Raw genomic sequence first — 22,502 nt, 5'->3', positions numbered from 1 at the left:
ACTACTGCAAGCTTTTCAAATTACTTTTAGCTTATCAATTTAACCCTTTATTGATTAGTAAACTATTTATCCATTTATCTAATAACTGAAACTAAATTCTGGTGCTTTTTATCCATTCATTTAAGCTATTTAGTCAGTTTATTGTAGTTGAGTAAGAGTCTCTGACTCCTAAATCTAAATTGTAAGCAGGTTCCACAGTAGAGGAGCCGGACAGCTGAAGCTCTGCCTCTCATACTACTTCTGAATACTTTAAGACCACAAGTAGGCCAACAGTCTGAGACCGTGGAGCTCTTTTAGGATAATAAGGTGCTATAATGTTTTTGTCTAATAATTAAAGGTTTTGTATGCAAGGAGAAGGATTTTAAATTAAATTCTGAATTTAACAGTTACCCAAGGAAGAGAAGCTAATATGGGAGAAATTTGCCTGTTTTCTATCCCCAGATTATTTAGCAGATTTAGTACTCTCACTCTAGCATTCTGGATTAACTGAGGACTTTTCAGGGAGCTTTTAGAGTGAATGATAATAATGAATTACATAAGTCCAGCCTAGTTTTTCAGCATCACTCTGAGATAGGAATTTCTCATTTTAGCTATGCACATTTTTATTTAATGTGCATGCTGAAGGACATATCCTGATCAGAAATAACTCCAAGACTCCTGACAGAGTTACAGGAGCAATGTCATCTAAAATGATTAGACACCATCTTTCTAATAGTTTCAAGAGTACAATAAACTCAGTTTTGCCTGAATCTAGAAATAAGAACTTACAGGTAATCGAGCCCTTTATGTCATTAGGGACTGCCTGTCCTTAATGACATTAATTGATTTGTATATTCTGGCTTGATGAATGAATAAAGCTGTGTATCATCTGAATAGAACTGCTTTTCTGTTTCTATTTTTAGCATGACAACGATACAAAATGTACTGCCAATGCAATAAAATTATACCTGAATAGAAAAATATACAGTGTAACACTATCAGTCGTGGATTGGCCTCCCCAGAGCCTCAACCTTAACATGACTGAAGCAGTAAGAGATCATCTTGACAGAGTTCAGATCTCAGGTCCAAAGAAGAGCTTTTGGAAGCACCTTCAAGAATCCCGGAAAACTATTCCTGAAGAGTATTTAAAGAAATTGCTTGAAAGGGTACCTAAACAAATTGAGGCTGTGAGGACGAGGAAAAGTGCATCATACCAAATATCGAATTTCAAGTTTGTTCGAAATGTAGAAACTCTGGCTGTGCTTTTATGTTTGCACATTTTTAAAATAGATTGCTGAAACTATTTTCCATTTTCCTAGCAAAATAAAAAGTGATGAAGGGTGGCACTACACTTTCGCCCACTACTTGATTTAGTATTTATGTTTATCCATTAATGCGACTCATTAAATACTTTAAGCGACTTTTTTACTGCCACTATAACAATTTAATATATAAACTTTTTATGCATTTTATTTTTTACTTTTAGGCAACCAATTAAAAATAGTATTTAGCAATTTAGTATTATTAGACCATTTTAACTATTTACCCAACACTTTAAGCTATTTCAGCATTTCATTTGTTAGTTTACTCTGATCTATTTAGCCCACTTAAAGATGCTTATTTAGGATATCCATCTGTGTGTGTGTGTGTGTGTGTGTGTGTGTGTGTGTGTGTGTGTGTGTGTGTGTGTGTGTGTGTGTGTGTACAATAGCAGGATGTGTTAGGGTTGGGACAGGACACAGGCTCTGCGGACACAATGGCAGTGAAACGTTTAGCTCTGGATGTGGTCTGTCTTACATTTTTTCTCCAAATCTCCTCTGTATCCTTGCTTGAACTTTTTTGTCTTCCTGGCAGGGTGGAAAAATCCCAATCCGGTGGACAGCTCCAGAGGCCATCGCATACAGGAAATTCTCCTCCTCCAGTGATGTGTGGAGTTATGGCGTGGTCATGTGGGAGGTGATGTCCTATGGAGAGCGACCATACTGGAATCTCACTAACAGAGATGTGAGTGGTGTTTGCTGATTTAAATACCATTTAGCGACCAGAGATAATGTGATGTTTATTTTTATGCTACACATTGTAGCCTTATGCATATTCTGCTGGACATGTACAGGTGATCAAATCTGTTGAGGAGGGCTACAGGCTGCCTGCTCCTATGGGCTGTCCTGCTGCTCTACACACACTCATGCTGGATTGCTGGCAGAAGGATCGCAACGAGAGGCCCCGTTTTTGCCAGATAGTCACCGTTCTTGACAAGCTAATCCGCAACCCAGAGAACCTGAAATCTATGGACACACTCTGCAGGTAGGTGGGCAACGGAATAAATCCATATTTGCAGCGGCACAACATGAGTGCATTATGTCACATGCCGAGGAGTCTTTTTGATTTAATTTGGCAAGACAGCTCGCCAAAATGTAATCAAATATTGGTTCATGTGATTAGCGGATTAAACTGCAAATCAAAGCAAGACACCACCTGCGAGGGCCTGAGAAGATGATCTCCGGGACCATATATGGTGACTGACTGTTAAGCTACTAAGTAACCATCCTGGTGTGGGAAGCAGAGTAAATCCAATCTCATCCCGCTGCTATCAAGCATGGGCGCGGTGGGATAAAGTTGCAGCCTAAAGTTTCCCTCAAAGTTGTCTGGCAGATGAAGTGAGCGGTCATGTTCGTTTTCCAATAAGCTCATCTCTGATAGACGCGCTGTGCATTAAGTAAAAGCCTCGCTGTGATATTGACATTGATCCATAGTGAATCTGGGAGCAGGTTTGAAAGGACACCCAGGCTAAAGCTAGACCTGTGTAAATTGCTCAGTTCAGATCTCAGGTCCTATGGAGTCAATGGTGCATGACACTGTGAGGTGAGAGAAACAGTAGGAATATTAAGAGGCAGAGAAGCAGGAGGAGTGTTAAACATTTCTCCCTGTGTTAATCTACCCAAAGCAGCCATCCTGCAACCACGGTCACCACCTCTTCTCAATCATTTTAACTGCTATCGATTTCCTGTCTCACATACTCGTGCATTTCAAAAGCCCCTTTTCCCTCAGGATTCTCCCCCTTGCTCACTTTTTGACTCCTCTCCTTTTCAAGCTGCCTTCAACTAATCTTTTTGTCTTCCGATACATCTTCCTGTCTCTTCCACTTCTGATCCACTGCCATCTGTCTTTATTCGCTGCAGTATAAACAGTCCTACACTGATGGAGAGAGCTATCCCTGACTTCAGCAGCTGTAACTCAGTAGACGAGTGGCTGGACACCATAAAGATGAGCCGCTACAAGGAACACTTTGCAGCTGGGGGGTACCACACTCTGGGTCACGTCATAAGCATGAACCAAGGGTAAGCGCTTCCTGGGGAAGTCTCAGCAGCTCAGAGGCAGTAGTGAGCTGTTAGATGTAGTAAAATCAGCTTTAGTGGTGATTTTACCTGTTGTAGAGTTCTGCTTTGCAATTTTAATTTATTTTATGTATTTTATGACTATTGCTTCTTTTATTAATGTTGTTCTTTTGTAAGATGACCTTGTGTTTTTGAAAGGCGCCCTCAAATAAAATGTATTATTATTATTATTATTAGTAGTAGTAGTAGTAGTGTAGGTGCTCTACAATCTCTACCAGCTAATGTGAGAGAAAATCACCTCACACAGACCTTAAACTGCTGGGCAGGACATAGAATGGCATAGCTTGTGCACAGAAAAGAGGTAATATGTTATATTATAACACTTATTGATTATCATCTCCATTCTTCTGTCCCATGAGCCTCTGAGCTCAGTCGAACACATATTAAAACCTCCCACAAATCTGACCCAGGGGTCAGGAACTTATGCCACCCAGCCTTCAAGCCTGTCCTTCAGCTAGCATCAAACTACATTAGCACAGCTTTCCTATAATATGAAACTAAATCGCTCAGACTCTCTCACACCAATTTCTTGAGTGTCCATTAGTGTATATCCAAAAAAAGGCCATCTCAAGTATGAGGCGTTATAATATTTGCAGCTGATGGAATTACCGTATTTTCCAGACTACAAAGCGCACCTGAGCGCATCCTGTTTTGTACATACATTAGCCACTACTTTGAAGTTTGTTTTTCGCGCTACTTCGTACGGCACTACGTTACTTGGCGGACGGACATGTGACCAACATACCACTCTTGAACCCCAATACTGTGTGTCTGATCACATGTCCTTCCGCCAGGCAACCTAGTGCCGTACAACAGCGGAACAAACAAAACAAATCCTCTTATGATATCACGAAAATCATGGACAATCCATAGAAAAGCCGCACCTGACTAAAAGCCGCAGGGTTCAAAGCTTGTGCAAAAAGTAGCGGCTTATAGCCCGACAATTACGATAGTCCCTTATATAGTAACACTAGGGTAATGTAAGGCTCACTGAGCTCTGCCATGTCATATCTTTTTTTATTTAATTTTAATATCCAAATTTTGTTGATTGGGATTCTGTTGAAAGTAAACTGCTGGTATGAATCCACAAACCAAGCTGTGCTGCCATGTTCATTTTAGAGAGAAGAGGCTTCGTCTTGGAAAACCTTCTAAACAAGCTGTAGTTGTTCAGTTGTTTTCCTGATCACATGTCATAAACTTTAACACACTAACTGGGGCCTGTAGAGTCCAACTTTCATAAATCTTCAAATCTGATTTGTTTTTGTGTGTGTGCCATATAGGGATATCCAGAGGCTCGGGGTGACATTAATGGGCCATCAGAAGAAGATCATGACCAGCGTCCAGCTGATGAGGGCGCAAGTCCTCAACAAGAGTGTGCCGTCGGTGCACGTATAATTCCAATGCCGTGGTTTCTCTGCTAAAATCTGGAAACCCAGGCTTCTAAAAGGTCACGAGGGACTCCACTGGAAATAAAAGGATCAGAAAACTGGGAGATGTTGGGAACTTTCCAAGACTTTTCTTCAAGAGATGAAAGAACAAAATGTGAAAAGTTTTACTGACAGAACAAGTAAATAATGACTTCTTTGGGAAAAGTCCAACCTTTTATTTTGTTTTTTTTCCCAACCCAATTAAATTTTCTGAGTTTAAATGTCTTGTTTGTAAATGAAAAGACTGCCTTAATTAGCACAAATGATTTTATTGTATTCTACAAAGAGAAAATAATTTATCAATCATGAATTTACCAGAGAAATATGATTTGCGGAACCAGGCAATAGCAAGAGTGGATGGAGTGATGTAGTAAGTGGGGGTGGGGGGTTTAAATGTTTCGATGGCGCTTGAGAAGCTTGAAAAGAATGAGGTCCACAATGAAGCTCGAGCCGGGACAAAAAAAAAGTTGAGGAAAGTGAAATAGGGCTCACCCGAGTTGCCAGATCGCCTCCGCAGTGTAGAGGACCTATTTCACCTCGGGCTATTAATACCAACAACAGGCACATTTCTCCACCGCCCAACCTTGATGAATGACCCCAGGAGAGCCCAAGAGCCCTCTGCCCAGTCTGAAGCTGCACGGCGCACAACTATTGTACTCGGAAGATGTGTGTGATTCAGTTACAGTGCACTTTATTCTACAATCTCTCTGTGTTGTAGAGGTCTTGCAGTTGTGTCACAGATCTCTTTGCAGCCACAACTGCAACTAGATCTTCCTCCAGTCCTTTCAAAAGTTAGCTGTTTTAAAGAATAATAAGGAAATAATGAAGTAAAACATTAATAAACCCAAGAAGTAGAAGAGAAATCTAACATTTATTGGGGTTATACAGTAAATACATTGCTTATGAGATTTATTTCAGTCTTTTCTTCACTGCGTCAGAAAGCAGAAAAGAAAATATGTTGAAATATTATGCACTGTTATTCCATGTGCATAATATTAAGCAATGCTGGCCATTTTTATGGTGTGGTAAATGCTATAAATCGGATGTATTTTAAGTATATTTGGGCATATTTATTCCAAGTGCACTGTCATCTGAAATTCATTTCAAATCAGGTGTAAATGTGACGCAAGATGAATCCGTTTAGTTTGTAATGACCTTGAGAACAGCAGGTTGATGAATTGACCTTACTTCTTAAGTTCACTTGGCAAGAATGTGAGATCAAGCTAGTAAGCGTCGAACTGTTTTCATGCCAATGGTTTTAAAGTCTGTTTTCATCTTATTGTACTTTTCCTACAACATATGTTGTAGGATATCAAAGCAAATATTTCCTGAAACAAAACTATGTTTTATTGTTGCTTGAATGGGTCAGTGTGTCAAATTTACTGGAGTCTATAGGCGGAACTGAAATAGAGGTTTTAAACCTAGGATTTCATTAGTGGCCTGTAAGCACATGTTGTATATAAATGATACATGACACTCATTGGTTTCTGAACATTTTGATGCCTCAAAGTTAGCATTTTGCTGTGTTGCTTTTGGAGCCAGAAATTAGAACATTTACATAAAGGGTTGTGTGGTTAAATAGAGGTTAAGGGTATTAGGCTTGGTTAGCGAGTTGCATTCAGAGAGTCTATGCTTGCAACCCACAGTATCTGCTAATTAGTAGCAGACTAATAAAATACTAGAAGTTCCCTCAACAAAACTGGAGTACAAATTTCTTAGGCAGGATGTAAACCACAGCAGGCCATATTATTTACCAAATAAAATAAAATGCTACAAAGGGCATCGACAGCACAAACATGGCCAAGAAGTCCAGTTCAATGAAAAAAATTAGAGGAGGTGAGGATTTACGAGTGTACTGACAGTACACCTGTAAATCAAAGTGGCTATGCCTCTAACATCAGTATCCAGATTAACACATTATGACAGGAGAAGCTGTCATAAAAGCACCAGGCTGTAAATTTACTTTTAGCTCTCCTAAAGCTGGGAATTCAACGTTCTTCCTGAGATATTAGAGCGATCCAATTTTTTCCGACTTCACAGTGACTTCAAATTTAATTTCCCAGAGGTTACAACTTTATAATACAGCAGTTATTTTAAAAAACGTGTCAGTTTTAGACCACTTCTTATTTATATAGGTGGAAGGGTTATCTTTCACATGGCCTGCCAAGTTACAAGGCCATGAATGGATAAACCTAACTCTGGCTTTTTGCATTGAAGTGAGGCTTTCACCTGTAGGACAGCAAAGGAGTCAGCTGCAATGTGCTACCTCACCATTAAATCTTACACGGTAAAACTATTTTAGGCTGCTTCCTTATTCACGCGTGATTACCATAGTGGAGATTTCCATGTTTGATTTGGCAGAGGTTTTATACCAGATACACTTTCTGAAAAAACCCCAAAGAGCATCCTCCCGGGACCAGTGAACTTTTGCTTTTTAGGTAAACATTTAAACCACTACACTATAGAGACATTGTTCCTTTTCATTTTTAAAAAATAAATTTGTTTTTTATTGCCAGTTCACAGAGCTGTTAAGCTATGTTTAATGAAGGAGAGTGCTAAGCAGATATTTATCTGTTAGCAAGAAAAAAATCTACAAAATGCAAAATAAGTTACTTGCATTTGTGAAATAAATGTAGCACAAATTTATATATTTGCCGATTTCCGTTTTCACATAAGAGAACACCTGTTTACTGAATATGGGTGTCAGTGTCCCAAATACTGAGCACCCAATGTTAGCTAAATCTATTCCATGTTGTTACCACCATTACACACAACAAATGTTTGTAGTCCTGATCAGGTCGATCTCAAAGTTCCCCATAAATGACAATGAAAATTACTAAGCATATTGTACATTTTTATATTTTGTACTTAAATAATCCCGTAACTAGTATTCCAGTAATAAGTTACTATAGCTTGCAATTGAAATTAAATATTAGGGTGAAAATTGCAAATTCTGTATCTTCTGAATAATATTTTACTGGGTGTGTTACAACTGAAAGCCCTCATACTATTTTGGCAGTTCATGAACAAAATGCTACTAAGCGTGTTTAGTTCAGTGAAACTTACTCCTGGGATTGAGCACTGACACTATTCAGTGCGATAAATCTGTATCCCAGCGTTCTGTCTTTCAATAATGGGATATAATACACATAAGCTACGCAAACTGTAAAATAAAGTGTTACTTCTGATCAAATGTGATCACACTGTTTACCTCAGTGTTTGAGGGAAAGGTTAAGAAGAACATGTAAGTAGAATGTTTATTTCGAGACACTATGAAAAAGTACATAATCAGTCCTAATTTATACCCCCCTCCCCCCGAGCCATCAGGAGAATGTCTTTTCTTGTGCACCTTGGTAGGTTTTTCCTCTAGATGGTTGATGTCAGTTTTTATTAGAAGAACCTCATGATATTTCATGAATATGTATTATAGTGGCATTTCACTGCTGGTTTATTTTTCCTTTAGGATGCTTTTGAAGATACTGGACTGAAAACCCATATTTTATAAAGTTAGGATATGTTTTTGCTAGATGACTTGATTTATAATGTATACAGCAAGTTCAGTCACTGGAAGGAAGAAAAAAATGATAACAACCGAATTTATTCACCTTTCATTATTTATTCATGCTCATTTGTTTTCCAAATAATACAAATCAGAGAGGTTTTATTACAGTCAATGAATCATTCTTGTTGCTAATGATAAATCATTAATGTGCAAACTGTCCATAAATACACAATAAAGGAACGTTTGTCTGTGTGTGACTGCAACAATGATGTTGCGACTGTTTTTAACACAATGGTTTTTACTGTTTTTAATTGTTGCTGCACTAGCTTGAGTCATGAATGTATGCGCAACTTAAGCTTCATCAGAGCTGTTGGTGTTTTTTCACATTTGTTGTTTTAGTTAAATGAGTCCAGAACATGAAGTGTGATGAGCAGTTATCACTTTCTAGTTATTATATGCTTGACTGCATGAGCTGAGGGACTTTCCTGCTGGCACTGATTATTTTGTTATGCAACTGTGATTGATTACATCACTGTCAGGCAGCTGATCTGGGATCTTTTAGATTAGCAAAGCTGCTAGTTGAATTTCTACCTGCTTTGCTAGTATTAAAGACCTCTGAAAAATAATTTTGTAACTGCAGTTGAAAACATGACTGGTTTTAGTAGATTTCTATTGAGAAATAAAAAATATCCTTAAACTAAAATATCTATGTGACAGCATCCCATCCAACAGATGGCTAAAGAGCAGCCAATTTGCACCATGAAAATGAAAACAATTACATGTTATTTTTAAATGTATCTGTGACTAAGTTAAACACAGCATCTCTTTTTACGTAAGATTTGTGTGAAATATACTAAATGTATGTGAGTATATATATTTGAAACATTTTTTATTGCTATAATTCACATTAACAGTCACATCAAGGCACTATATAACTGCAAAGAAAATGCCGTACATTAACAGTGAGAAAACCCAAACAATCAGATGACTGAATATGAGCAGTGACGGTGGGAAGAAAAAAAAACTCCCTTTTGACAGGAAGAAAACTCTGGCAGAACCAGGCGAAGGGAGAGCCAGTCATCTATTATGAACGCTTACCGGTAAGCAGAAAGAGAAGAGAGCGGAGGGAGACAGGACCAGAGGGACACTGTGGGTGACAGAGAGCTTGGGTTTAATAATTACCAATGATTAAATGCAATAGTGGTGTATAAATAGAGTTATACACAGAGACTGAAAAGAGGTGGGTGAAGAAGAAATGCTCAGTGTATCATGAGATGGACTGAGCATCAATAGCCCACAATGACACCAGAAATCCAATATCAGCAAATTCCATGTCAAATCATAACCTCATGGGGTGGTTATATCTCAGGAGGTAGAGTAGGTCATCTATGAATCAGAAGGTTGGTGTTTCTATCCCTGTCCAGTCTGCACGTCAGATATCCTTGGGTAAGATGCTAACCCCAAGCTGCTCTTTGATGCAGCCATCGGATTATGACTGTGTGTAAATGTTAGATATAAAGCACTTCAATAGAAAAAGCATAGAAAAAGTGCTTGTATGAATAAATGAATGAGGTAAGCTGTATAGAGTGCTTTGAGTGCTCAGGTAGAGTAAAAAAGTGCTGTATAAGAACCAGTCCATTTACCATGGCTTTAAAGACGGAGAGAGAAGAGACAGAGAGCAGATAGAACCAAATTATAATATTCAAAAGGTTTAATATGATATGTTTTGAGTTGAGCATTTACAAGAATACCATTATTGTTAACTGTAAAGGATGTGCATTACCAACTAAAACTACACAACTGAAAATATAATATTATTATTATGTTTTGTTACTAATGTGAGAAAATTAGCACACATGTGATATATTTTAATTGTACATAACGACTGTGATCTGAGAGGCATGTTTTAAACCAGGCATGTAAAGTACCAATGGAACAATAGATTCTAGTCTCTTCAAGAAAATATCATCAGCGATTATGTCAAAGGAAGTATAGTTAGGAGTGCAGAGTCTGCTTACATCAGTAGACCACGTGTGATTTTGACCAGGGCTGTCTCTGAAAACCATACTGAAATTAAGTATTATTAAGGTGAGTGAGGTAAATCTGCATAGCAACACTTTTTCATACATTTTTGAAAGCAAAAGTAAACTAGCACTAGGACCATAATTATTTTCACTGAAAGCGTCTGCACTTGGTTTCTAAAGAACTGGAATTATCACAGCTGTTTTGAGGGGTAAAGGAACAAAGCCAGTGATTAGGTTTTCCCTAATCTGTGTTAATGCCAGTAAAAGGCAAGAAACTGAGAGGACAAACTGGATTTAACCACATGAGTGGGAAGTGGGTTAAAATAACAAGTGGAAAGTTTACATTTCTTAATAAATTCCAATATTTCCTCAACAATCAGGAGTTTAAGCTAGAAAGAAGAGAAGGGGGATCATTCAATATATTACCTAGAAGACTCAGCTGTTGGCATATTACTATTAAAAATTTGTCAAGTTGTCAAAAAATATTGTTTATAGTAGAGAAAAAAGTCCAAGTATTCCTTTCACCAGACCTTATTAGTGTTGCATAATATTCAGGTTTATCTGTAGACACAGCATCCTTGCAGTGGTCAGTTTTGGGAAGGTTACTTTTAAAATGTATTCCACTACAGATTACAGAATACATGCCCCAAATGTATTTTGTAACATATTCCGTTACGTTACTCAATACCATACCAATAGCAACTAGATCTTAATATAAAATGAGTAACAGTAGGTGGACATTAGGTAAGGCTGCACTTTTCGCAGCGATCTTCTATAGAAAACTATTCCGCGCGTATATAAAACAGGTCCGCAGCTCCGAACCGTAGTAAAGGGACCTCTGGCTAATACGTCGGGTTCGTGTCGGACTCGTAGCTGAAAACTAGCTTTACTTTGTTGTCTGGGTCAACTTTGCTAGCAGAGACAGAGAGAGGCGTTGAAAGGCTGCTCCAAAGGAACTTATTGTTTCGGAGAAAAACACGAACACAGTGTACAGTCGAGTCTTAACAGCTTACTTACAACTGGGCTCATCAGGCTGCAGGTTATTATTATATTTGCATGCTTCCATTTCCCAACTCGTACTTTTCCACTCTCCTTTTTCTCCCTCCCTCGCTCACAGACACTTAACTGGTATGACAGTCCATTTTCCCTGCAGCATTCTTTAGGCTGATGCCTATTGCCTTCATATTAAATAATTTTTGTGAATAATTTTTTCAAATATTTCTTCACGTCATATTGCGGGCCGCAAGTAGAGGTGACATGGGCCGAGAGATTGAGACACAGACATTAGAGCCTCTTAATGTGTGTTTTGTTTGGGTTTGTATTCCGTTACTCCCCAACACTGGCAGTGGTGCATGTGTTGATAATACATATCCTAATGAAAAACAAGACTAGCCTTTGTACAAAGGCGTTCTAAGCAGTAGTGATGTGTCGGTCGCGAACAAAACGGCTCTTACAGCCGACTCTTTGAAGTGAGCGACGTGAGCCGTGGGGTTTTTTTTTTTTCTTTCTCTCACCCTCTCTCGCACTTTTTTTCTGCTTCACTCTGCAGGGGACATGTGCTTTGCACTGGGAAGAGGGGGGAGGGGCGATAGTTACACTCGCAGTAGCACAGGAACAGAGCGGGAGGGAGAGAGAGAGAGAGAAAGAGAGCCAGGGACAACAACGTCACATTAGAAAGGTATAGTAATCATCCACAACTATTTTCAGTTGCAGATGATAAAGGAGTCAGAAAGTTTATTCATGCAGGTCCATATGACAGAGAATATGCATGTTCTTTTTGTTTTCATATATTAATTTATATTTAATTGTGTTGTGGTTTGCAGTGTTTTGTGTTGTTTCACTTTAAATTTGTTTAAAAGGAAAAAGCTGAAAATTTAAATAGTTAAAAGTTGAAATGTAAATAGTTGGTTTTTGTATTATATGATTTATTTATTACATTTTATGTGGAGTGAATAAATAAAAATATATTTAATGTATATTTAAAGTATATTTACAGCACATACAAACCCCCAAGCATGTACAAACTCCAAAACACGTAAAAACTCCAAAACACGTACAAAAGACAACAGAAGTGCTCCAAAATGCTAGGAGCAGTGTTGAGCTTTTGTTACCTAGTGGCTACACAAGCCAGGAAGTACCAACCGGATTTGGTGTGTGGTAGTAACAGGTAAATGAACATTTTTTGGAATTATTTGAATATATGTGAGTGCTTGTGTATAAATACATAAACAATACACATATGCTTTCATGCTTTCAATTGTGTAATTTAAGTGCTCTAGGTAGCTCTGTTTTGGAAGTTCAGTTAACGCTAGAAATGTGTTTTGGACAGCCGGTTCTCTAAAAAGAGCCGGAAATCCCATCACTACTAATGCTGGGCTTACACTGTGCGATTTTTTCAGTCACGCAATTCAGCTCCTGCTCAAACTGTACGATTGACACGCAGGGGTTAGAAGTTCATAGGTCACGATGCAGGGTCTCACAGTATACGGCCTGATGCGACCCGAGTGCTCAAACTGTGCGTCCATAAAATGAAGGTTATAACAGAAAATCTGTCACTCTCTCTCTCTGTCTTTCACTCACACAGACACACCACCACCATCAACTTTGCTAAATTGTTAATGAAAAACATTAATCAGGCAGCTGTGATTGAGCAGCAATGTAAATCCAACTATTTTCACGGTTGTTGTGGTCGTGATAATTTTGTGAGGCCACATCGAAAAGGCTCGGATGAGCTTTCCAAAGTTCTACAAGTTGTGCCTCCGTCGCTTGTGTCCAGATCACACGCTGCACTGCCGTGCTGCTCCATCTCTCCATCTGCCGTGCCAGGTAATATTCAGAGTATGTTTTTTTTGAAAGAAGGAAGTTATAATTTAAGGGGTTTTTGTAACTTCAAAACAATGAAGGTACGTACTACAAGAAAAGGCTTTTGTGTTTCTGTTCAAGGAGTGAAACTATGGAACAAACTGAATATGGAATTAAAGCAATGTCCAAACATAAAACTGTTCAAAAAGAGTTATAAAAATATGATCTTCTCGATCTATAAAGAAAAGGAAAATATTTAAATATTTAAATTAAGTGAATGTCTCTATTTAAAAACAAACAAAAAATTCATGATGTGATATTATAGTATATAGTATATCAGAAATCTGTTCACTATTTTTATTACAAATTATATCAGTAAGGAAGCTGACTAAATATTCACTGATAATTTATGGGACAGGGGTGGGATTAAATAAGTGTATACTTCTTCCCACTCCCTTTCAACATGTAAATTAATCAGAATGTTTTTTTGTATGTAATTTGTATAGTATTTTTTTTTCTCTCTTATTTCTTTTCTAAATGTACTTGTATATTGTTCACATGTTGAAATAAATTACCAATCAATCAATCAATCAATCAATCTTTTTCACCGACATTTATATGTTTGCGTGTGCGCAGTGTGAGAAGCTGACGCCCTCACGACAGTTGTGAGGATTTCAAACCTGTTTGAAATCCTCACAACTGTTGTTGTGGCTGGACCAGGCGTAGCCGAAGCAGAGGCCGGACCAGGCGTAGCAGAAGCAGAGGCCGGACCAGGCGTAGCACAGGCAGAAGCCGGACCAGGCAACGGCATATTTGTAATTTGGAAAGAACAGTTTGGTGCTTACATCAAACTTCTTCCATTCTTTCCATCTTCACAAACATTTCTGGCATTGTAAGCTTTCAGAGAGAGATTGTGTGGAGAAGTGCTGCATCATTTAAGCAAGACCCTCATACTGTCCAAAAATTATCTTTAATGGATGACTTTCCTTATTTCAGTGAGGGCAGTGTTCAGGAAAATTCATTTAGAAAACACCCGTGTTAAAGCAAACCATCATTATGTGCTCTGCTTGGTCATATACAGGGAGTATATTTATAATCACCACGAGGTTTTTGAGAACTTGCAACTTGACAGAGCCCTGAAGATCACCCTGCAATACTCAAGCTAAAAGCTACTGTCTTCTCTATTATACTGATTGGAGGAGCTTTTGACTAAATAGCTTTTTTGTCTGTGGGAATGAGCCCTGACCCAGCTTTGAAACATTATTTTGTTTACAGCCAGAAAGGGAATGGTCTGGTGAATCTGTTTCAGAGTAATTGTCCTTTCCTTCACCTTAGGAGGGCTGCTCGGAGATAATCCTCTCCTTAGTGAAACGAGACCTAACACAACATCATTAATCTCATTACTAAGGCCATGTTGCTTTGTTGCCATTGAGTCCCACGCCCAATTATCAGATGCTACCCTGTCTTCGTGATGATGCTTATTCCCACATATCACTGACAACAATCTCTGCTGTCCCCTGACTGACTTTTCTTGAGTGGCAGTTATAGCACTCTGTATCTGTAGTCACAAACCCTCAGAGCACTTGTGTCCATGCGTCCCCCCCGTCATGTTGGTTGCGATCACAGCGCAAAGCCGATCATGACAGCAAGTGGTTTTGCCATTTCTTATCGCCTCACAGCAGGTCCACGTTGCCAGCAGAAAACAATATACACGGATTTAAGCGTTTATTGTCAAGTTTGCTTCTGTCGTTAAAGAAGTACAACAATAAAAATTCATTAACACACTCTCAAATCTATGTAAATCTCTGCAGAGTTGTAATGAAGTCTTTGTGAATAACCTTGGAACAATGCATGTTCATAACTCACTGCTGTAATTCCCTCTATATATTTCATCAGGAAAACACTGAAAGAAGCTCTCATTGGAGACTGCCTCAACAGTTCACTTTATAACTGGTTTAGTTTTTATTCCCCACTGTGAGCTCTAAACAGAACATCACCTCCACTATTACACAGTAGTTTATTTGACTGGGAGAAAGGTTTCATCACCAGCTGGATTAATTTGTCACTGTTCTACTTGAGATACAGTAGGGCTGGGCAATATATCGAGTTTTTAAATATATCGATATATTTTTATACGAGATATGAGATGTGACAGTTACATTATAATTACACTTGTGGAACCGCAAGTTTGCCTCTCTTTCATCCACTTTTGTCTCTACGCAACGTTACTCTGCCTCGCCTCTCTCCTTCACTGAACATAACTCCCCTATTGCTTCACCTGCAGGCAAAGACAAGATGGACACGGCAGCTATCAAAGAGGAGCTGGTTGATAAAAAGAAACCATTTTGAGATTACTATTTTAGTGCTGCAGCGTTACTCTCGTTAAAACATCATTAACGTCGTAACTGTATTAACGCGGCAAATCTCCGTTAACGAGTTACCGTGGATCGCCCCATTTGTGGGACTGCACGGCGTCAACGCGTTAGCTTTGCGGTTAGCTCGTTAACGCCGTGCAGCTAGCACTACTAGTATTTTCACAGTTTACAACAGCGGCATGAAGTGCAAAATGAAGAGTGTGTGAAACTGCGTGCTGTATCCGAGACCGCGAAGTCTCCCAGCTTCCTGCCCCAAAACAAATCAACTTACAAAACTCAAAAAAAATATACCGTATTTTTCGGATTATAATCGTACACTAAAATCCTTTCATTTTCTCAAAAATCGACGATGTGCCTTATGTAGGAATTCTGGTTGTGCTTACTGACCGCGAACCGATTTTATGTGGTACACAGCGCTCAGCAATTTGTCAAAAATGTTTTAGTACGACTTTGCTAAGCTACGAAGCCGCACCACTTGATGGATTGTCGGAGCATTATGACTGGCGTAGACAGGAGCCTCGCAAGACATGCATACTGTGCTTCAACATAATATTACCGTATTGTGTGCGTATAAGGACAACAAATGGCACCTGTAAGAGACACAGTTAGGAAGCGGATTTCAAACTCCAGGCTGTCAGTCACGCAGTAGAACTTGGGAACAGAGCAGCTGCAAAATCTGCCTTTGTTATTATGCTCAGCGTTTAGTTTACATTTTGACTGCACAATTGTGAGTGTTTTGTTATATACAAAAACAACATTGCTTTATTTTATTTATGGATAATTATTATTTAATAAATGCTGATAATTTATTTCTGACTAATTTTTTCATGTACATCTGTGCTGTATGTTAATAAAAGAGCCTATGTGACATCTGGGACACAGTGAGAGTAAGAACTCTCTTTTTGTTCTTACTTTATGGCTTTAACAAAATATCGAGATATATACCGTGTATCGCCATCCAGCTAAAGAATATCGAGATATGAATTTTGGGCCATATCGCCCAGCGCTAGTTAATAGAGAAAAGAAGAATGAGATGCTCTTAGTTCAGTGTTAAAGAGCCTAAAACAGGTCTTTGCATCAACATGGAAATATTACATTTCTGTGCTGACAATTGTTTTTAAAGATCATATTCAGTGGTTCGGGGTTCTACAAAAAATGCTAGTAAGTTTGTTTACATGTATTTAGATGAGCTTTCTTTAGATATCGTTAATAAGCAGTTGAACTGGTGTCAGTTGAGTGCAGAAGTCTCAGAGAAGGAAGATTACCCTTGTTCTCTGACCTTAGCAAACACTTTGTCTGATGATGTTAATGGTGATGTTCATTTTGTAAATGTTGTTCCCATTAGAGTCAAAAAGGCAGGATACACTTCAGGGACAAACATCCTTAGCCAGATAAAAGGTAGATATAGCCCCCATAATATTACCCATTGGTTTGGAGATCATACATACATGAGCATTAGCATTTTGGCTATCATGTTGTATTTTTGAAACTATAAATTATATGGATCTGTTATGGCTGCCAGTATCTTCAATTTGGTTAACTAAAGGATATTTTAGTGTAAGTATTAGTTTTGTTTAGTAGAAAAAGTGGTGTTGCCATCTCTCAGTGATTCAGAAGATTTTCCACTTGGGCATCTCGTGACGACAGCCTACGCTCAGCCTTTGACAGAATGATAAAAATTTATGATGACTTGATGCGCCCTGAAGCAGCGCTGACCTACCCGCATTTTGAATTAATTCATGACTGGCTTTACCGAGTGAGTCGTGACACTCGCACAGAGAAGGAACACACCCAGTTGTTCCCTGATGGTGCGCATTGTGCCCGGAATGTCAGCTGGTTTACCTGGTTAAGCTGCGCCCATTACCGTTAATGGAGATCCCATTTAAGCATATTAGCATGGACTGGAGTGCACATGGACATGGCTTTGTGTTAGTTCTGGTGGATTATATAAAGCCAAATCCCAAAGCAGTCTCACTGCGCACCATTTTTGCAAAGAGTGTGGCGCAGGTGCTGTTTCGGGTCATCTCTCAAATCAGATTCCCGAAAGAGATACTGACCAACTACAGAACATCATTCATATCTCGCACAGTAAAATGCTGTACAAATCTTTGGGCATTAAATCTGTTCGGCCCAGCATCTACAACACTCAGACTGATCGGTTGGTGGAGCAGCTGAATAAGACTTTAAAGCCCATGATTCGTAAGTTCATTCAAAAGGATGAACGCAATTCGGATCACTCGGGAGGTGCTTGAAGTGAATTACTGAAAATCACGGGGGTGTTGGAACTGATTAAAGAAAACTAGGGGTAAGGTCCAACCCCAGCTAAAAGTGAGATACGTCCTGGATCTGAGAGCAAAGCTGCACACAATGGGGAGGTTGTCACAGGAAAATTTGCTCCAGGCCCGGGAACGGCAACAGCGCCTGTACAACAGAGGGGCTAGACTCAGGCAGGTTTCGCCAGGAAACAAAGTGCTTTTATTACTCCCGCCTATCAACTTAGTGTTACTCGCCAAGTGGCAAGGACCCTTCCTGGTCAAACGGCGGATGGGTGATATTGACTATGAGGTGGTACGGTCGGACAGGGCAGGAGCCTTACAGATATATCACCTCAAACTTCTTAAAGCATGGAGAGAAACTGAAAATGCTTCTCTGGTGAGCCTGGTTGGGGAGAGAGATGAGTTGGGGCTGGAGTTGCTAAATTCCACCATTCCCACCTCCCTCCATTGTGATAACCATCTCACACAGGCCCAGAGGGTAGATGTTGTTGCGTTACAGATGTGTTCACCAAAAAGGAGGTGAGACAGTTCCTGGGGCTGGCTGGGTACTACCGCCGGTTTGTTCCTGGCTTTGCGGAGCTGACTAGCCACTTGACTGATCTCACCCAAAAGGTTTCCCCCAGATCTGGTCCAGTGGATGGAGCAGTGCCAGGCGGCATTTGTGCAAATGGGAGCCACTGCTCCACACACCTAACTTCTCCCTCGCTTTTACTCTGCAGACAGATGCCTCGAACAGAGGGCTGGGGGCCATTTTGTCCCAGCAGGTAAGGGGTCCACCGCCCGGTCCTCAACATCAGCTGACAGACCAAAAAGGAAAATACTGCATGATCGAAAAGGAGTGCCTGGATATCCAGTGGGCAGTCGACTCCGTCCTGTATTACCTCCTGGGAAACTCATTCACCCTCTGCTCAGACCATGCGCAGAGGGTACCAACGCCTGGATCACCAAGTGGTATCTGGCTTTGCAGCCCGTTAACTTCAAGGTGGTTCATAGGCCAGGTGCACTAGTCTCAAAAACTCTGGATGCAACACAAGGACAAACTAATCAACATATTTGTTCTAGTTGTACCTTGAGGTGGCTGTTGTTGTAATTTGGTGTAACATAAATACAACTGAATTGAAATTAATTCTGGGATATTTGTACCACACCATGAGCCATAGTATTAGTAAGATGCTCATGGAAAATACTGCTCATGAAAAGTAGAATGATCCAGCAGTACACACAGTGAGCAGGTCCAGATTAATGACTAATAGTGGATGAGGCCTAGCAGATGCCAGCTACCTGTATTGGGACACCTGTCAAACAACAAAGCAACATCTCTTATTCAATTACTATCTAGGTGTATGAATTAAAAAAATACACCCCATTCAGAGTTTTTATGAGTTGGGGGGAAACTACCCAAAACAATTCTATGTATGACTACTGTATATATGGCTATTCGGTCTATAGGGATTAACTCAATTTTGGAATGAGCGGCAATGAGATGAGCAGCAATTTTGTCAATTTCAATGTTTGTTTCATTTTTCAGCTCTAAATACAAAGATGGCAACAAGAAAAGGTTTAGCTTAAAGCTACACAATGAGATTTCACTAACCATTAGAAGTTCACCCTCTGTTGGTCTGCTGCCCCTCTGTTGGTCTTCCTTGGTCTCTTGTGTTCTGGGGGCCTCTGGATGTCTGGAGTTTTGATCTCCTCCATACCTGCTTCATGCCCTGGAGGACGGGGCTGTGGCCCCCCCACACCCTCTAGCAGATCATTACATGAAGGAACCTTTTAAAAACAAGCGCGTCCATGCTCACAGGTGTACACACGGGTGATCACACCCACAAACTACACCCTTTTTGGCTCCTACCTCAAAGCACACTGTGTTCTGTTGATCTTATGTGCTGCACAATAATGTTTAATATTTAGTATTTACTGTCATATTCCCATATATCATTGTGATGTTGTTTATTCTATTACTCTTGCTCTCTTCTGCTTGTTTTCTTTTTTCTTTCTCAGCAGGCGATCCAGGTGATTGATATATGCATTTTTTTTTTCTCTGCCCGTTCTGTTGGTTTTTGTCTTTTGCCCTTCTCCCCCGTCCCTCTTCTCAGCTGTTTCTCTTTCCCTCTTTCTTTCTCCCCTTCTTTCCCCCAGTCAAGTCTGTCCCGTATTCAGTAAGTGAAAATAAAATAAACAATAAAAGGTGAATCAAATGGACCATTACGGCAAGGCTGGGATGGTCAATTTGGTAAAGTAAATCCGTTGGGCATCTTTCTTCGCCTTTAGACAACAATTCTGATGGCAAAAGAGCCAAACGGGACAGGCAAAAAAAAAGAAAAGAAAAGAAGAAGTTCACCATTCATTTTAATTTTTGACCATTCTTCCAAATGCTCATTCGTGAGGTCAGACAATGACATTGGAAAAGAAGACCTAGCTCGCAGTATCTGCTCTACTTCAATCCAAAGGTGTTCTATCTAGGTCTTGAAGTCAGGACTCTGTACAGGCCAGTCGAGTTCTCCCACACCAAAACTAACTCATCCGTGTTTTCATGGACCTTATTTTGTGCACTGGTATGCTCTTATATTGGAACAGAAACTGACCAAAATGTTTTGATATGCAGGGATAACTAAGGGGCTGAGCTGCTTTACCTGCCATAGCAGATAATAGCAGTTAGGTGGAAAGAATGGAAAGTTGATTCCATATTTACTTGGTTCCAAGCACATTCAGATTAATAAGTGACACCAAATAATTTCTGTAATAATAAGAAGAAGAGAAAGGTGTATGAATTATGCCTTACAATTTAAAAAGGACTGAATAAACACAGCAGATAGATACGTTAATGATAACTTAACACATCTAAGCAAAAATCACTGTGTCAAAATGGAGTTAATAATAATATTGTTTACTCAATGGTAAATATGAATTCGTCTGGTGTCACGACTGTTGAGTAACATGAAAAGCTTCCAGTGATTGTCAGTGCAGACAGTGAGTTTGACAATATATTGTCTATGCACCATTTTTCCCAAACATCATTTAATATGCATATATTCACGATTTAATTGTGTAGCTCTGTAAACAGGTCATATATTATACATAAAGTACACACAGACTAACAAAATAAACATACATATAGAAATTGAAATGAAATACAGGTAAGTAAACGTAACACTCCACATAGTCACCTGGATTCCGTGTCATATGTGAACAGGTCATAGTGTTAATACTGAAAAGAGAAAAGAATCTGTTGAATTTTCCTTGTACTGAAAAGTCAGGGACCCATGTGACACAACTGAAAGAGCCATGCACCACATTCATTCAGAAACTCTGACCCATGTGTGTAAATATTTAGGAGACCTGGTGACATAATGTGTATGGCGAAGTGCTGTACTGAAGCCAGGCTTTTAAAATGAAATCTGAGGAATCACAAAGACGCCTGTGCTCACATATCAGTTTTCACATCATATCTTAAAGATTAGTGGTGCGTCACTAACCCTTTCCCTGGATTTTGAGGCAAAAACTGAAATGATCATCATTGGTTTATGAAGTCCACAATAACATTACAGAACAGATCATTAATATGATTCAGTTCAAATACTGTGAATATATTATATCACCAATTACAACCAGTGACATTACTGGTTATAGCGATCATTTTGGCAATCTTTGAAACAGTCATATGTATCAGAACTTTAAAGACTGCAGTAACACTTGTGTTATATTGCACAATGGATGTACTGGAACTACTGCAGGACTACATGAATGGAAGGAGCACTGATGAGCAAGCAGATTTCTGCACATCAACATTCATGATGTGCTTTGCATTTACTGTGCATGGTTAACACTGTGAAGTCAGTGTCAGTGATGAATCTTGGCAATCAGAGGACAAAGCAAATAATCTCTGTAAAACACTGGTGTAGAATTAGGACTCGGAGCTAGGTGCTACAGGTCATCATCAAGTGTCAGAATGGCTGAGTGGTCAAAGGCGCTGTGTTTAGGCTGCAGTCTCCTCTGGAGGCGTGGGTTCAAATCCCACTCCTGACAGGAAATTTCTGCTGCTATGTTAACTCAATTTCCCCCTGGGATTAATAAAGCTTGTCTCATCATCAGTTGTAACTTAGTCCTCAGGATACTCAATTTAAGCATGCAAAAGAAAACACATTTGCAAGTGTATTGTAATTTATACAGGCAATGTTCCCTGCAATGGGCTTATGCACTATTTTATACTGATTGTAAAGAAAAGATGAGACAGGAACGTCACACAGAGTTTTTGAAGTCTTTGAACTTTTAGTATATATCGAGTATGTGAACTTTTTTCTCTTTTTTTGGAGCCAGAATTAGTGATTAGGTTGGAGGGTAGAGTCTTGCTGCATCCATATAAACTATGAGGTTGCACTGCACAGTATGTACTCGGACAGTGTGTAACAGAGAGCAAGCCGTACTGTCAGAGAATTCCATTAAAAATGCTCCAAAAGGCACCAACAGCATAAAAAAGGCAGAGAGGTCCAGGTCAGTGAATTGAGAGGCCTAGCTGACTGGTTACATCTTCCCGTGTCAGCAGTCTGTAACTTAGCCACAACTTTAGGATGTGTAATAAAAAGGAAAAAAGGTATCTCCTCATTTTATAAATTTGTATCTTTTGTGAGGACAAACCAATTGTTTCATAACAATGAGCTTTGTGTGTCACTTTGTTGGGCCGAAAGCGTCTCCATAAGTGTTTGCCAAATAAGGAATGTATGC

At 39.4% G+C, this 22,502-nt stretch overlaps 1 protein-coding gene and 1 non-coding gene across 6 annotated transcripts in view; both read left to right on the top strand.

Moving 5' to 3' along the window:
* The window catches only part of epha8 (eph receptor A8), a 159,871-nt gene extending 150,865 nt beyond the window's left edge, over positions 1 to 9,006 (top strand). For all 5 annotated transcript variants that reach the window (XM_085272929.1, XM_085272928.1, XM_085272927.1 and 2 more), the window contains 4 exons: positions 1,834 to 1,983; positions 2,093 to 2,283; positions 3,159 to 3,317; positions 4,655 to 9,006. In XM_085272929.1, the coding sequence (XP_085129055.1) occupies positions 1,834 to 1,983; positions 2,093 to 2,283; positions 3,159 to 3,317; positions 4,655 to 4,769 (615 nt within the window). In that variant the 3' untranslated portion in view covers positions 4,770 to 9,006. The remainder of the gene's footprint in view (positions 1 to 1,833; positions 1,984 to 2,092; positions 2,284 to 3,158; positions 3,318 to 4,654) is intronic.
* Positions 9,007 to 21,723: 12,717 nt separating this feature from the next.
* Positions 21,724 to 21,806, top strand: trnal-uag (transfer RNA leucine (anticodon UAG)). Its single transcript has one exon. It is a non-coding gene; the product is annotated as a tRNA-Leu (tRNA).
* Positions 21,807 to 22,502: the final 696 nt, after the last annotated feature.

The sequence above is a fragment of the Mchenga conophoros genome, linkage group LG5, assembly GCF_057382185.1.
Source record: "Mchenga conophoros isolate Kocher_MC1m ecotype Shallow Benthic linkage group LG5, M_conophoros_male_GT1.1, whole genome shotgun sequence".
Lineage (NCBI taxonomy): Eukaryota > Metazoa > Chordata > Actinopteri > Cichliformes > Cichlidae > Mchenga > Mchenga conophoros.
The sequence above is the reverse complement of the archived record's forward strand: the minus strand, read 5'-3'. Positions and strand labels throughout refer to the sequence as shown.